We start from the raw sequence: 18,176 nt of genomic DNA, 5'->3' as shown, positions 1-18,176 counted from the left end.
AATTCCTTCCCCAAAAAAAAAAAAAAAGTCCTTTGGGAAAAATTCAATCGTTGGTCAACAGTTGTATATGAAAAGAGAGGGGGCAAAGAGAGAAGTAATCATTAGGAGAGTTTTTTCTAATGAAATTTATTTGGGAGTGGTTTTTTTTTTTTTTTTTACCAAGGAAAATATTTTCAGTTGGCTTGTGTTTTCAGCTATACCAATTACTGTTCCAACCACCCTCTCTCTCTTCCCCCCCCCCCCCCCCCCCACACAAAAAAAATGTAGTGTGTTTTTACAATACCAATCAGACTAAACTTTTGGTTTGAAAATTTAACCACTTGATATTAATTTTGAAATGTTCTTATTTACTACCATTCTACCATATTCAAATCATGTGATTAAATCCTTATCCTTTAACGAAATTTGCCAACTGAAGATTTCATTATTCACAAATCTTTTTTTTTTTTTTTTTTTTGAGAAGAGCATTATTCCTCAAAATTCCTTATAATATCTTCTATCTTAAATCTGCCCACTACAAAAAAAAAGTCATATAGCCGCATTTTAAAAATGCAGCTATAGCTCTTGAAAACATGGCTATAGGTCAATTCGGCCTATAGCCGCATTTTTTTAAGCTGCATTTTTAGCCGTGGCCCAAAACTTGTAACTATAGGTATGAGGGGTTTATTGTTGCGGTTTTACAAATGTAGCTATAGGCCAAGACCAATGGCCGCGTTTTTAGAAACGCGGCTGTAGGACATACTTTAGCCGCATTTATAAAAGGCGGCTATAAGGGATAGCTATAAACACATTTTAAAAACACGGCTATTACCCTTTTTTTTTTTTTTTGAATTTACCTATAGCCATGTTTTAAAAACGCGGGTCCAAATGGTGTTGGTCTTGGTTTTGAGCTCATCCTTGCACTCGTTTTGAAACAAACCGTCCATGGTCAGAACCATGTCACTCAAGATCTCATAGATGTCGAGGAACTTTAACAGTTTCTCAGCGGAGCGTTTGGTCATGGTGATGCCCTCAACGAAATTGAGAAGCTGGATGAAATCCCATGAGTGAGGTTGCTGAAGAGGCTGGCAGAGAGGGAAGGAAACTCGACGGAGAAGACTCAATCCACTAGGGTTTTCTTGCCGAGAAAGTACACGGTGGAGCATTACTTGAAGGCTTTGATCCACGTGGCGATCTCTCGCTCCGAGAAAGAGAAAGAGAGTCACGGATCTAAAAAGAAAGAAGAAAAGCAAAGATACAAACACAAATAGAGCAAGTAATGGATTTGGAAAGAACGAAGAAAAAGAAGTATGAAATGAGAATGAATGAGAGTCAGCCATGACTGGGATCGCTCAATGAGAGTGAGAGAGATATAAAGAATTTACACGAGAGAGAGAGAGAGAGGGAATGTTGTGTTGGTTTTATTTTAATTTTTTGGATTTGTGTTTTGTGTTTGTTTTCTTAAAAAAAAAAAAAAAGTGTAAATGCACTTTTAGTCCCTACATTTTGACTGTTTTCCATTTTGGTCCCTACATTTTAATTTTACCACTTTTAGTCCCTAAACCAATTAACGCATATTATTTTCGTCCTTTCCGTTAGTCAACCAATAGAAATAGCTGAGGTGGCTGCCGGAAGAATTAAAATTTTATAAAAAATGCCACATTAGCATCTAATTTTTTTAAATAATTTATCAATTTTAACTAAATAAAAAAAGAAAAAATAGAATTAAAAAAAATAAAATACATCAATTTAGATCTAATTCATTTTGATCAAGAACATACAAGAACATTCAACAAAAGAACAATAACATAAGAGCACAATCCCAAAACCAAACACAAACTCAAATTTCAAAACACAAAGAACATTAATCTAATTTTTTTTTTCGTAAGAACATTTCTTCTTTCCCAGCACATGAATATCATTTTATTCCCCAATCAACAAACTAGCAAACCCAAATATTTTCTTAGGAAACAAACACAAAAAACCCAAAAAATTTCAGCACAAAAACAAAATCATAAAGCACAAAGGCACCATTTTCTCAAACCCAGCAAAATCATCAAATCCCCAAAGTACCAAATCAATCCAAAAATACAACACAACCAACCCAAACCAAAAAAAAAAAAAAAATCTCAACCCAGAAAAACACATCTCAAGAAAAATTTTACCTTGCTCTCAGATCCAACAAACAAAGAACACAGTAACAAACTAGCAAATCCAAAAATTAAAATCCAAAAATTAAAAATCTCAAAATCACCATTTTTTCAAACCCAGCAAAATCATCAAATCCTAAAGCCCGAAAGTACCAAATCAATCCAAACAAAAAAATCTCAAACTCAGAAAAACCCATCTCAAGCAAGTTGAACCCAGCAAACCCACCTCAAGCAAAACCAAATCTGGTGGCCATGCTGCCCGCCGACAAGCTCTTCTCCGATGGAAACCCGACCCAAATAATACCCAGACCCAATTCTACGACCCATACCAAGGGATCCAAGTCTCGATCCTAGTTCGTAACGTCTACCAACTCCCCCCTACTCCTCAATACCCCTTCGATAAAGAAGCTCATCGGAGCCACCGTAATCTCAGCGACAACCTCACCTTCTTCATCGGCTGCGGCTACCTCCTCGGAGCTCTAGGCGGTGGAGCTTCCGGCCTCGTCGCCGGAGTCAAATCGTTCAAGCCCGGTGACACCGTGAAGCTCCGGGCCAATCGGGTGCTCCAGGCCACCGGATCTGGGTTTTCTTGAGATGGGTTTGTTGGGTTTCAACTTACTTGAGATGTGTTTTTCCAGGTTGAGATTTTTTTTTTTGGGTTGGTTGAGATGAGAATAATGTGTGGCCGTGTAGTTTGAGTTTGAGATGAGAGAATAGAGTTTGAGTTTGAGATGAAAAAAAGAAAAAGTGTGTGGCCGGTTTGAGAATAGTGTTCAGGTTTGGATCTTATGTTAATTTTTTGGGTTTTAAGATTTTTGTGTTGGTGTTGTTGTTGAAGAAACTTTTAGATCTTAATTCAAGTGAATTTTAGTTTTAATTCTATTTTTATTTTTATTATTTAATTAAAATTAATAAATTAATTTTTTAAATTTATATGCTGATGTGTCATGGGTGATGTGGTATTTTTTTATAATATTTTAATTTCTCCAACAGCGACTTCAGCTATTTCTGTCGGTTGACTAACGGAAATGACGAAAATAACAAGCGTTAATTGGTTTAGGAACTAAAAGTGGTAAAATTAAAATGCAGAGACCAAAGTAGAAAAAAGTCAAAATGTAAGGACTAAAAGTGCATTTACGGCAAAAAGAAAAAGAGAAAATGTCAAATAAAGGAAAATGTTCTTCTTGTTCTTAAATTTGGATTTGTGTTCTTGTTGTTCTTGATCAAGACACATTTAGATCTCAATTCATGTGATTTTTTGTTTTTAATTCTGTTTTTAATATTTTTAGTTAAAATTAATAAATTAATTTTTTAATTTAGATGCTGACGTGGCATTTTTTAATGCCAAAATAAAATTTATTATTACTAGTCGCAGACCCGCACGTTGCGCGTGATAATTATTTTAGAGTTATTTCATAAATGAAGAGAAATATAGCGTAGAAAAGATAATGAAAAAGTTTATAATAAGATGATAAGAATAAGAAGAAACAAAATAAATGAAGAGAAATGGAAAGATGAAGAGTGATATTAAGGTAGATGGTAGTGAGGCGATGAAAATGTGAAAGGAATGAGAAATGTTTGAGAAAATGTAAATGTTAAAAAAAAAAAGGGGTATGGTTTTATAAGGAATTTATTTATTTATTTGTATTTAATTAAAACATTATATGTTTAATTTTAAAAAATTAAAAAAATGAGAGAAAATATTAATAATTTAATGATATGGAGGATATGGCTGAATTAAAATGGTCGATTGTTATAGAGCTATTGATTTTAGCTTGAATATATATATATATATATATATATATATATATATATATATATATTGCAACATGAAAAATGATAAACCCTATCCATATAACTAAATTAAAGTTGCTTTATGATAATGAGTTAACAAAATGAATTGGTGGTTACCAAAGAGCTAAGCATTTTTTTTTTTTTTTTGAAAGAATAAACTTGAAAGCTAAACATGAATTTTCTTGTTTTATTGCTTGTCATTTGGTGAGATTGAAGCCTCACATAAATTAATGGAGCCTCATTAGACTTATCAACCATTAGAGCTCTAAAGAATACCAAAAACAAAAAATTAGTATAAATCAGTACTTACCCTTTGCAAGTTAAGAGGTTATACATACAATCTAACGTACATCATTATCCAAAAATATTTCAACTCACCACATAGCAAAGTAATCACGCAAATGAACTTTGAAATATCCATTTGGTGTTACGATCGATGGTATGTAGCTTTTAGGAAAAAAATATGTAATAGTGGTAAATTAAACAATACTATTCAACTACTCAGATTTATCATGACATGAGAAGAACATGAATGCATTATGGACCCCTTTGTTCCTTATGGCCCATACAAAATTTAAACTACTGGAATTAAGAAGAAATAGATTTCTAAATATATAAATAGAATAATTTTGGTTAGAAGCCAATCACTCTACACATAAGGAGAGAAAAAAAAAATCAAATGAAAAGATAAAGTATCAAGTCTAAAAGGAATTTCATAGAACAAATGTCATGTTGTACAAAAATAACATATATAGAACAACTACATAGGTGAATTCAAAGCAACCCAAACTAAAATTTAAAGAAAAACACATGTAATAAAATTAACAGTTAAAGAGAGAGAGAGAGAGAGAGAAAAAAAAAAAAAACTTAAATCACAAAACTAAATCGTATCAGCTCAATATAAAGTTCTAAAGAACACAACAATTTATCAACCTAAAGCAAAGATGAAAGAAAAATAAAAAAAATCCACCACAAAATTGAGAGAGCGAGAGAGAGAGAACCCTTTTTTTTTGTGAGGGAAAAGTATGTAAAGAATGGAAGAGAGTGATAAATTTATAGTAAAAGATTGTGAATAAGAAAGGACAAAAAAAAAAGGAAGATGAAGAGAAAGATGAATAGTGATATTAAGGTAGAGGGTAGTGGGGAGATGAAAAAGTAAGGTAAAAGGTAGTGGGGAGATGAAAAGGTAAGGGATATAGAAATGTTGAAGAAAGTGTACATATTTAAAAAAAAATGAGTAAATGGTAAAAAAAAAAATTATAGGAAAATTGAAAAGCAAAATGATAATGACGTGGACACTGATGTGGCTCCATTGGAGCATAACAACAATAAATGCTACGCTTCAACTTTTAGATATATATATATATATATAGAGAGAGAGAGAGAGAGATGCTACGTCTACAACATTTTTACAACAAATCACATGTGGTTAGTTGTTATTGGTTCAAATTTGAAACTAACACTAAGATTATTTTTTTGCTCTAACAATAACAGCTAGTAACAACCTACCACTTAGAATTTGTTGTAAAAATGTTGTAGACATATCATTTATCATAGATATAGATGTATGTGCCAAATGTTATGGAGCTCATATATGGAATGAAATAAATGCATTTATTAATATTGTATTTCTCCTTATTTGTGAGTATTAAATATTTATCCTTATGAATTTCTTTTGAATGGTTCAACAATCTTCTCTTGCTTAAGGCAAAGTTTTGTCTTTTCTTAGCTGGCTGTTCATTCACCTCCTTAAAGAGAAGTACTAATTTCATACAATATTGGAAATTTCAAGTAGAAAAATAGCAAGCATATCTTTGGAAGTCTAAATTCAATATCTAAAAAGGCTAGTGTCATTGATCTTTAAAATAGAACTACAAAACCTTATAAGAAAAACGTATTAGTCCAACAACAAATGACAATTCACACTTTGATGCAATTTGCATTCCTCGTATGGCTAAAATAAAATATATAAAAAATAGCTACTCAAAAAAAAAAAAAAAAGCAGGATTGCAATAGCATGTTTGCTACAATTATTGAATACATTACATTTTTTGTGCACAAAGCCATAAATAAGACTCTTTTTTTTTTTTTTTTGGATAAAATCACCCACCTATAATTTAAAGGGTTATGTTAACAAGTGCCCTTAGGGCAATTGTTAATAAACCATAATAGGAAAGTTTTGACATCATTTTCATGGGAATTATAAAAAGTTGTCAACAACATTTATTGTTTTATCATTCTCCTAATAAAAGATTTCTAAAAATAGTTCCTAAACCAATGCCCTAAGGGCATTGAGTAACATTTCCCTAATTTAAATAGATACAATATCATAAGTCCTCTGTTTGTCCTTTGTATAGTTCTTTAATTATTAAAAGAAATACATAATTTTTCGTTGGGACAAGTTAAAAATTACTAATTCTGTAAAATTTGGGACCTTATCTCCTATAATTGGTAAATATATGAATACCTACAACGTAACAGCTGTTCCAATAACAAAGTGTGAAATAATTTAAATAAAACACACACACGCGCGCGCATACACACACACAAGCTCAAACTGACAACTAACTTATCAAACCATAAAAACATTCTTGACCCATTTATCGTCAACAACCAAACAACTCGAACTCTCAATAATCCTTCCCAACCACAACCTACCAAATTTGGAAAAAAAAAAAAAACCATTTCCCATATACTTTTTTCATGAGAAACAAAGAAAGGAAAAGTTGTGAACTCTCTCCATAATTTGCTTTCTGATTTGTTATACCAATGACATATATGTAAGCAAAGACAATGTCTTGAGGGGCCAAATAAAATCTATGACACCAAGTGGGTAGAGATTGTCTATGATATTATCATTTATAGACATAATTTTGAAACCTAGATTGTTCAAAGGATTGTAAAAGGGAAATGTTCAAGATTTTTAAAGTCAGACTAAAGTTAAACTAAAGTCATACCATGATAACATTATAATTAATTTAATAATTAATTAAAAATATATATTAAATTAGTAAAAATATAAAAATTGGCTAAAATAATTCAAATAAATATAAATGTTTATATTTCAAATGTATTTTTCATATCATAACATTCATAAGACAAATAAGTAATATTAAATCATAATCAAATATAAAAAAATATTGAGTTTCTCAATCAATGGATATATATATATATATATATATATATGTGAGAGAGAGAGAGATTAATATACTTAAACTTTTTGTTAGAGTTCAATATTCTAGGCAAGTCTTCATCTAAATTATCTTAAATCATGTTTAACCCATTTGATTACCCAAGACTATTTAGTATTTATGAAATTAAAAAATAAAAATACAAAAACTAGAAGAAGGGTTGACATTGGTTTGTCCGCCCATTAATTGATCAAGTACACTACATATAGAAGCCCAAGCCAATTTAAGAAAGAAATAAGTGGTTAAAGCCTTAAAGGCTTGCAAGCATTTGGTATGAGTGGATGACAACTAAGCTTGCCTAAGCATTGGTTTGTCCGTCCATCATCTACAACAACTTGACCTTCACTGTGACAGTCAAGCAAAGAGACCTGTAGAAATGGTGAAAACGCAGCGAAAGCGAGAGAGACAAAGACAGCGAAGAAGAATAAGAAGCAATAGCAATGCAACCTCATGGTTTGACAACATCTCATGGTGTTTGAAGCTTCAACAATGGCTGTAAGTACCCAAAAAAAATATCTCTGATCTGAACCTGTGATAGGGCGATTTCACTGATTTTCTTGCATAGGGCAGTTTTATGGGTTAAAAGAATCGTTTTGGTGAACGGTTCACAGTTAACCTGGTCGGACTGTACGGTCAAATCCAGGTTTCAAAACCATGTTTACAAATTGTTCAAGCACTTTTTTAATGTTGACAATGTTTTGGTTTGGAGGTTCAAGGGCTTTGATTCTAAAAGCTTTTGTTTTTATGTTTTTTTTTTTTTTTGGGTCTGTTTGCTTGCTAAGAACCCCACAACAAATATCCATGGCTTCAAATCTGATAATTTCGTGGGGACTCCGTGCTGGAAAGGATTGGATTTTGCAATGGCATAAGTTAGGCTGATAGGCTCTTTATCCATGGAGGAAGAGAGATTGTAGATATATATAGAAAAAATAAAGCAGTGGGTCTTCTATTTCCAATAGGCAACAATTGAATGTTTTGAAAAACCGCTTGATCAAGAATAGGAAGAATCACCACTAATCAAGATAGATTTGAAGAAGGTCCGAATTAATGCTCAATTGGTTGAAAGAATAGCAAAATATTAATTACAGAAGGAAGGGATAATGTGTACCTAATATGGACTCTGATTTTTTTTTTTTTTAGTATAGTGGCAATTGAACAGGTATGAAGGAGTGATTCAGTTAAATGAGGAGAGGAAGAGACCAAGGAGGGAAGAGAGAGAGAGTTTGGCGTTAGAAAGCTGAAGTTATGAATTTTTGAAAGCGTGAAAGACAGGGAGGCAGTTAGAAAGCTGAAGTTGTGAAGTTTTATAAGCCTGAAAGACAGGAAGGTTGTGAAGTTTTTAAGCTTGAAAGACAAGAAGACAAAGAGGGGTTAGCATTAAAGACTATTGAGCTTGGTTGGGGCTTTACAGTGGTCAGCATTAACCGTAATATATAAAGATTGGCCTTTAAAGTCGAGATAGGTTGAGAATAATTTCTTTTTAATAGTATATTGAAATTATGAAAAAAATTTAGAAAAAAAAAGGTAATGATGAGGCGGCTGACGTGGCTCAATATGAGTGTAGCAACATTAAATGCTACACTTCAGTTTTTAGTATTATATAGATTATTTTAATAGTTCCGTCTGCAACCTAGGACTTTGCTGTTAGGGCATTGACAAAAATGACTAAAATGGATGGCGTTTTTCTAAATAGGGATTAAAAGTGGTAAAAGTAAAATTTAGGGACTAAAGTGAGAATTGCTTGAAAATGTAGGGATGAAAATGTGGTTTTCGACTAGATTATAATATCCAACACGAAACATCTCTAATATTAACAATCTTCTATTTTGTGACCAAAAACATAGACAAACAACTTCTTTTGACCAACAATTCTATTATTTTTTAATTTTTTTTGGTTCTCTATTTTATTGTTTTTATACTCTATGAGAACCTTTTTTTTTCCCATTCAAACGGAGATCCTCTTCCCCCACTAAAATTTACAAATCATGAAGAATTATGACTCTTCTAAATGCCAAATCTTGTGCTATCTTTTCCATGTGAGTCCAAATTAAGTACCACATGCATTGATTCTCATTTTGTAAACTAACTTTTTTCTTATATATCCATCCCCATTGATTCAATAAGAGATCTCTTATTGAATTGGCCAATATCAAATTCAACTTTGCCACACCATAAATAGTCGTGTACTCAAGAAACATGACAAATCATGCTTGCATAATAGGACCATGAAACGTGGGGGCAAATAAAAACTACTTTGATGTGAATCTAGAAAATTAATAATGCAACGACCCCGCCCCAACTATGTAGATATTGTCCACTTTGGGGTCCATATCCCTCATGGTTTTGTTCTTCCCCAGGTTGCGTTGGGAAAAAGGCCTCTACACATTAAAGGGAGGTCATTCCTTATAAACACATTCTCATGTGCTTCCCTAAGCGATGTGGGATTCCATGAAATGCAAGACCCCCCTTTTTGGGTCACTACAATCCACCCCCCTTACAGGCACACGCGTCCTCGTGTGTGGGGCCCACACTTCTGACTAGGGCATGACTCTGATACCATTTGTAACGACCCGCCCCAATTGTGTAGATATTGTCCACTTTGGGGCCCATACCCCTCATGGTTTTGTTCTTCCCCTGGTTGCGCTGGGGAAAAGGCCTCTACACATTGAAGGGAGATCATTCCTTATAAACACATTCTCATGTGCTTTCCTAGGCAATGTGGGATTCCATAGAATGCAAGACCCCCCCTTTTTGGGTCACTACAATATTCGGGGACATTTGATAAAATTGGAACAATACAGAGAAGATTAGCATGGCCCCTGTGCAAGGATGACACACATTAATCGAGAAATGGTCCAAATTTTTATTGTGATGCCCCAATTTGATTGATTGTGTGATGTGTGTGGGTGTGGGTGTATGATAAGTCCCACATCGGGTATTTACTGGGTTGAACTGGACTTTATTAACAATTGCAAGGAGCCTCAATTGTGACTAGTCCTTTTGAGGTATAGCGCAGATGTGGCTAGTGCTTTTCCTTGGATTGTTACATATGGTATCAGAGCCGGCCCGGTAATCCTATGTGAGCTTAGAGACACTACCCCACAAAGTAGGCCCTAACGAGGACGTTAGGAATTTAAGTGGGGGAGATTATGATGCCCCAATTTGATTGATTGTGTGATATGTGTGGGTGTGTGATGAGTCCCACATCGGGTATTTACTGGGTTGAACTAAGTTTTATTAACAATTGCAAGGAACCTCAATTCTGACTAGTCCTTTTAAGGTATAGCACAGATATGTCTAGCGCTTTTCCTTGGGTTATTACAAATAAGTTAGTCATAAAGCATGTTATCATGTGAAGGCAGCCACAAGAGCTATTTAATGCAAACAATATAATTATATAATTATATATATATATATATATGTATGTATTTTTTTTCAACATTAACTTCACCACAATTTTAACAACTACAGTCCTCACAAGGCCCTTGGGCCTGATGGTATACTTGTTTTCTTTTTTCAGAACTTCTGGTCCATTATTAAAACTGATGTTTGTAATGCTATTCAAGCTTTCTTCCATTCGGGTTCCCTTCTTAAAGCTTTTAATCATACTTTTATTACTCTCATCCCTAAACTTCCTAACCCTGAAGAAGTGTCCCATTTTATGCTTATCATCTATGCAATGTGTTTTACAAAATTATTTCTAAGGTTCTTATCAATAGACTGAAGCCTATTATGGATAGTATTATTAACCCTTTTCAAAATGCTTTTATCAAGGGTAGGAATATCACTGATAACATTCTGTTGGCCCATGAAATCATTGATGTGGTTAGGAAAAAAAGGGGGAAGAGGGATAGCTATGGGGTTTTGAAAATTGACATGTCAAAAGCTTATGATAGAGTCAATTGGAACTTTTTGAAGGCTGTTCTTACTGTTATGAGGTTTGATCCCAAGTGGGTTAGGTGGATCATGGAGTGTGTTACAACAGTTGAATATACCTTGTTGCTAAATGGAAGTATGACTAGGCCTTTCAAACCTTCCCCAGGTCTTAGACAAGGAGACCCTTTGTCTCCATATCTTTTTCTCATGTGTGCAAATATTTTATCCATCTCTTTAACCCATGCTGAGGCTCTCAAGAAAATCAGAGGTGTTAAAGTTGGCAGAAATGGTTTGATTTTCTCCCACTTATTGTTTGCTGATGACTCTTTGTTATTTTTCAGGAAAGATAAGTATTCTGTTCAAAATCTCCAATCTATTCTGGAATGGTATTGTTCTATCTCTGGTCAATCCATAAATTTGGCTAAATCCTATGTGTTCTGTTCTTCTAACATGCCTTTGGAGGAGCAGGTAGGACTTGGAAGGCTGATTTGGTTAGGAGTTTATACCCTTTTCATCAGGCTTTCTCAATCCTTCAAATTCCTATCTCCAAGACAGATTCTGTACAAGATACACTCTGTTGGAAATTCTCCAGTAATGGGGAGTATCAAGTGCACAAAGCCTATGACTTGTTAAGTAGGAATTATGCTGGCCAATCTGGTTCTTTTCAAGCTCATTCGGGTTGGTGGAGATCGTTTTGGAAAATCAAGGTTCCTTTGAAAGTCAGTAATTTTGTTTGGAAGCTGTTGAACAATTGTCTGCCAACTTTTCATAATCTTCATGTTAGAGGTATATCCAATGGAAATCTTTGCCCAATGTGTAATGAGGAAGAGGAGAGTTTAACCCATCTCTTTCTTCTTTGTCCATTCACTAGGGCGTGTTGGCATGGAACCACTCTAGCTATCCATTCTTCAGATTTTTCTGACTTGTCTGTTCAACATTGGCTGCAACAAGTTATTTCAAGACATAAGTTGAGAAATTTGGACTCTATGTCTTATTTACAGGATGTTTTCATTACCCTTTGGGCTATTTGGAACCATCGGAACAGAGTAGTGCATCAAGGAATCATCCCTAATCCAATGGAAGTTATTCTAATTGCTCAAAACTTTTCTTGCAGGTATAAGGCCTCTCTCTCAAGTTGTCAGTCCCCGAGAAGAAGAGATAGCAGCTGTTCCAACACTTGGCAGCAACCTGCAGCCAGAAACTGGAATCTAATCATCAAAATTGCAGCAGCTAGAAAGAGGAGGCACTGTAGATATGGTATTGTACATGAAGCTCTAACTTTGCAGGGAGATAAGTTGTTTTTTGGAGTAGCAAGTACCTCTGCTACAACTTCCACTGGAGCTCTTTTGGAGGCTGTTATTGAAGCTGGTTTGGTAGCCAAAGCTCAAGGTTTTCAAAATGTTTTGTTCCTCAGTGATAGCAAAAGACTTATGAAGACAGTTAAGAAGAAATGTGCCACGGATTGGATGGACAGCACTAGGCTCGCGGATTACTGCTTCCTGAATCAGAATGGCTTGTTTTGTGATCTTTTTTGGGTTCCTCATGTTATTGTGAAGGATATTTGGTCTGTAGCTAAAGTGGCAACACGTTTGCCACTTCACTATTGCTATCAGCTTCCAGTCGGTTCTTTGTAATGCTACTGTGCCTTTTGTTTCTCCCTTCAGTGGTATGGAAAAAAAACTTGACCACAATTTTATTAGCTTTATATTATATATTATTCTCAATATCTTCATTGTACTTTTGGGGTGAAAATTCTTTGGTCATAGTTTTTTTATCTTCTTACGGGTTTGTGGTGAATTCCAAGTTGAGCCCACGTAATGACTTCCAGCGACTCTTCCATTGTGCCGTATCCACCTGAGATTATGTGATATACATGATTAATCTTCTGACATAAGATATAGCATGTGACTGAGACTGCTATATATTATATTCCAAATATGTTAAACACTCTGATTTGTGGATCAATTCATACCATGAGATTCCATTAAAAAAAATGAATAGAAAATCATACCAGGGTGGGCAATGCATCATGCATTGTCCAATTAAATTTTGTTGCCATAAATGACAAAGCTGTATTTGCTATCAAGAATGAAGAAATTGCACATGTAAAGATTTGCTAGGAGTATTTATGTACCTCCCTAGGCATTAGACTCCTTGGAATAACTCTGCAAAAAAAAGAAAAAAAAAGAAACCCACAACATAAATCAGTACCATTCCAACACAGCATTTCTCATTATTATTATTATTATTAATAAATAACCATTACCCCAATTTCATAAACTAAATAAAATATTTCCTTTCCTTTTGCTCACCTTCTTTTCTTATTTTTCATTCTTCCCCCCATACCAAACATGGTGATTTGGCTATACATGGACGAGCTTAAATAATTTACAATATCTTCTTTAGTTCATGAGCAGCTGAGGAAAAATCACATCTAATTTCTGAACACCTTGTTTAATTTCTTATAGATATTGAAGATATTACTATCGTAGACTCTATTTTATGAAAACTCAATGCAATTTTTTTTCTCCCTTTTTGTCAATGATTTTGTCTTAACCACTAAATGAAATTTTTGTTGCTTCCAAATTGCGCTGAGCATCCGAGTCAAGAATTAAAGACAAGAATGGATTGATTCATTGAATCATGGGTCTCTATTTTTTTTGGCTCTCTGCTTTTTGTACGCATTGGATTCCAGCTTCCTGCATCAAATAAAAAATCATTAATTTCAGAATTCTCCATCTCCATCGTTTAGCTCTTGACTTCTGTACTGAAACAAATTTATGACTACCCTCTATTGTGTGGGGTTGGCCCTAGACCTAGGCCACTTAGGCTATCGCCTAGGCCCCTAATTTTTTTTTTAATACCTCCAATGTGTGTGTGTGTATATATATATTAAGGGAGTCAATACCGTATCAAAGGGTGTACCGGTTTAGCCAACGATATGATATATTTCGGATACCAGTATACCGTTTTGGGTTTACCGCTATATATATGTATATATATATATATATATAGTGTTTAAAGCCCATATATATATATATATATATATAAATTCATAGATTAGACTAATTTGTCATCTTAAACCCCACACAAGCCCAAGCCTAAGCCCAAGTCTATACATCTATATCTATTAAAAGAATTAAAAATCAAGTTAAATTTAAAATACTAAGCTTACTTTTCAGTGCTTTCACACGTGAACTAACTGAGGGCTTAAAAAAAAAAAAAAAAAAAAAAAAAAAACAAAACAACAACAACTCACATGTGAGAGGACTTTTGACCCTTTTTAGGGGCTAGGAAATAATTAAAAAAATCTGACATATGAAAGTTGTTTTTGACTTTATACATAACTTTTGCAAGCTGTCAACTTTATTGGGTGTTTAAAGAAGTTGAAATTCAGGCTATTGGGCTTAAGTTGGATGCAACCAAGAAAGAGGAAAGAGAAAGTAAATCTGAAAGAGAGAAAGAGAACGCCGATCAAGAAGATCTGGAATTTAAGGGAGGAAAGACCATGCGCTATGAGTTTGAGAAATTACGAGTGACGTCGGTGAGTGGAGAAATGAGTGAGAACTTTTTTTTCTTCTTCTTCTTCTTGTTTCGGTTCGGTATACATTTACCGGCCGAAACAGCCGGATTTCGCCAGTACGGCCGGTATTTTTTCCGGTACGAAACAAGGGAGCTATCTATACCAGCTGGTTGGTACGGTATATACCAGCCATACCGGCCGGTACAATACAAAATTGACTTCCTTGATATATATATATTTGTGGAGGTATTAAAAAAAATTAGTTTACATTTTTTTTCCACCATTAAGAATGCTCAAAGAATTAAGTATTGCTAGAGATAAGACAAATTTAAGTACATAAGTCTTAAAAATAGATGTGACACTAATCACAAGTAATTCAAATAGGATAATATTAGAAATAATATAAATTTTACTATATAACCTTTATAATTTGATGTGATAACAAATATGATTAGTAGACTTCAACAACCTATTTGTTAGGGACATATTTTATATAATTGGCTAATCCTTCGACAAAACATACTTTACTTGTAATTGGGTACATTTAGGATGGGTTTAGTACTTCAAGAAACAAGTGTTCAAGTTAGGTATTGAAGCCTTGCAAATCTAACCAAGAAACAAGTGAAGAAAGTGTTTTTCCTTAAACCTCGACAGAAGTCTCAACAAAATCCTTTCTATCAAGAATTAATGTTGAAGTTCGATAGATTCTCGACATAAGCTATATCTGTCGAGAATTACGAAATCAGCATTTTTAGATCTGATTGCATGCATATTCCTATGTATGAGTGTAGGGTTTTTTTTTTTTTTTTTTTTTACTCACAACCCTAAACATATATAAGGATTATTTTAAAGGCCGTCACACATGCATTAAGTGACCAAATGCAAAAAGTGCCCTAGTTCATTATTCTCTCTGAAAAAACTACTACGTCTTTATGTCAAGGGTTTTGTGACCAAAGAGTTTCCTAATCGTCATTATTAATGAACTGAAGAACTTTGCAGCTAACATCTTCTTCAAGTTGGTGAAGTTAGTCACGTATTGGGATCCATGTATCATTGGTTAGTCACGTACTGAGATTCGTGCATTGAACGGAAAGATTACCGCTACAATACAAGTCCAATTGGGTATTGGGATAAGGGCTCAACTGTAAGTTGGTATTTCGGGATAGGCCAAAGGGTTTGATAAGATTCCTTATACTTGTAACTGCTTGTTATTGATAATAGTGGATTCTTGGGTAGTGGTGACCTTAAATTCACCCGGTGAGGTTTTGCCTCGGTGGTTTTTCTCATTCGTAAACAAATCACCAGTGTCAAATTTATTTTCCGTTGCATTTAGCTAATTTGGTGATTTGTTTGTGCTACCATGTTATTGCATGTAATTTGATCTAATTAATTAACTTGGGTAATTAATTAATTTGCAAGGGGTCAATTAACCCAACACTATTAAATGCATTTTTGAATGATTTTTTTGTAATTGATGATATATTTTTATAAGTTTTATGTTGTAAAGTTTATAATATCTTTAGTATCTTTGTAAGCCTCATGTGACTAATCACATTTGCTATTACATTAATTTGTAATTTTTTTGTAGTAAAATTTATTATAACTTTAGCATTTTCCCCAAAAAAACAAAAAATTCATATTAAAAAGTAAAAATAATGGATTTAAAAAAATTATTATATAAAACACTTGTTAAATACTATTTTTTTTAATAAATGTTAAATACTATTTAAGTGATAATGTAAAGGCCCCATTTTAAGATTTTGCCTTAGGCCTCCAAATCGTTCGGGCCAGCCCTACTTTGTCCTACAATTTAGGACCATACCCTTTTAGCAAGAGTGAGTTTATATATATATATATATATATATATATATATATATATTGGAGGTATTAAAAAAAATTAGTTTACATTTTTTTTCCACCACTAAGAATGCTCAAAGAATTAAGTATTGCTAGAGATAAGACAAATTTAAATACATAAGTCTTAAAAATAAATGTGACACTAATCACAAGTATTTCAAATAGGATAATATTAGAAATACTATAAATTTTACTAAGACTTGTTTATTGTTTATTAGAATGCTTGCATTTATGTTTATTGTTGGGTTCTAAGACATTTGAATGTATTAGAACTTCATTTTGTAATGTTGGCAAATTATGATCAAAACGGTTAAGTCTTGTTTTTAGACTTGCTCAAAGTATGTTTATGTGTAAAGTTGGAATCGAGTGTACTACAGGATTTACTATGTAAATCTGCCTGACTCGATTGATCGAGAATTAAACTCGATCAATCAAAGCTCGTGCAAATTATTTTTCTGCAGAATTTTCCAACTTAGCCCAAGCCCATTTGACATGTAGGGTTTTATGTTTTGCCTTAAGTATAAAAGGAAAAACCCTAGCCACGTTTTATGGTTGTTGTTTATGCTGTGTATGTGAATCTTTTGTTAGATCTAGAGGTAGTTGTCTTCATATATACTTAGGGTTATCAAGAATCATGATTATGTTAAGAACTTGATGATCAGTTCGGTTGCCACATAAAGAGCTTAAAGATACATAAGTGGGAGTACTTGTGCTTGCTGTGAATCCAAGAAAGAAGTAGTTCGTGGACTCGGAGTTGTCACGTGGTCGTGGTAGTAAGTTTCCTACTCGAGGTAGCAATAGAATGTTAGTGATCTAAGTCGCTATTGTGTAAACTTCAATTCTTTCATAGTGGATCTGTTTTACCTTAAGGATAGATAGGTTAAATCATCCCCAGGTTTTTTACCGGTTTGGTTTTCCTGGGTCTTCATATTTTTGTGTTATTTATTTTTCCGCTGCTTTACATGATATGATATATTTGTGTTAACCTAGATCTAAATAATTTGACTAAGTAATCACTTGGCTAATTAACTAGGTTAATTTGGTTGTGTTTTAAGGGGTCTAAAAATGTACATTTATGGTGGAATCCAAATGAGTTGAAATTGTGGGCAGTGTAAAAAAATTTGTGAATTTTTTGTGTAGGTAGTAGAACTTGCATGAGAAAAGTTATTGAGAAAGTTAACAGATGCCCTTTGTTATGAAATATTTTTAAAAACTTTTTATGGGAAAAGTGAAATAATTGACTTTTTTTTACACATTTTTATATTTCTCATGAAAATGGTATCTAAATTTTCCTAAAATTATCAATTAAAAATTTTCCTAAGAGCACTCATAAATAGGACTCAAAGTTTGTAGGATCATTTATCACCTGTTTTTGGCTTTTAAACTCATTGACTTAAACTTTTGGGTTTAATACGTGGTGTCCATATATGCTATATTAATTACTCAATTGCAAAGTCTCCTTGAGGTGTTCTTTCCTCAACAAGTGGTATCAGAGCCAAGACGGTATACAGCAAGGTTACAAGGTTTTGAGGGTCCCTTTTGCCACTAGAATAGGAATAGGGTGCGTGTACTTGGAGCGTGTGCACAAGGTTCCTTGAACATGAACATGCAGGGTTCCTATGGATGAGAAGTATATTGCATAACTGTTACATGCAGCCAATGTCTCACAACATGTGAGATCAACGGATGTGTGCTCCCCACCAATTGTGAGGCATCGACTGCATGCAAGTAATGTAAAAGATAATTTTCCCCTTAGTAGGGGTGTGCATGGGTACAGTTTGAGATATTTTTCAACTTTTTCAGGTT

The 18,176-nt window shown here is 33.6% G+C and overlaps 1 protein-coding gene and 1 pseudogene across 10 annotated transcripts; both read left to right on the top strand.

Annotated features, from left to right (window-relative positions):
• The first annotated feature begins 7,280 nt into the window (after positions 1-7,280).
• On the top strand, positions 7,281-12,707 carry LOC115950771. Of its 10 annotated transcripts, none has more exons than XR_004083112.1 (4): positions 7,281-7,609; positions 8,255-8,484; positions 11,332-11,776; positions 12,105-12,707. XR_004083112.1 is itself a non-coding variant. In XM_031068011.1 (3 exons), exons 1-3 carry the CDS (start codon positions 7,491-7,493, stop codon positions 12,622-12,624), a joined length of 684 nt encoding a protein of 227 aa, XP_030923871.1. In that variant the 5' UTR covers positions 7,283-7,490; the 3' UTR covers positions 12,625-12,707. The 10 variants fall into 10 exon arrangements, 3 of the variants coding, with proteins under 3 accessions (XP_030923871.1, XP_030923870.1, XP_030923872.1); XR_004083108.1 differs by having other exon boundaries at positions 11,862-12,707; XR_004083111.1 differs by having other exon boundaries at positions 11,332-11,957.
• On the top strand, positions 9,870-9,979 carry LOC115951113 (annotated as a pseudogene).
• Positions 12,708-18,176: the final 5,469 nt, after the last annotated feature.

The sequence above is a fragment of the Quercus lobata genome, chromosome 6, assembly GCF_001633185.2.
Source record: "Quercus lobata isolate SW786 chromosome 6, ValleyOak3.0 Primary Assembly, whole genome shotgun sequence".
Lineage (NCBI taxonomy): Eukaryota > Viridiplantae > Streptophyta > Magnoliopsida > Fagales > Fagaceae > Quercus > Quercus lobata.
Note: the sequence above shows the minus strand (reverse complement) of the source record. Positions and strands in the feature narration are given on the sequence as shown.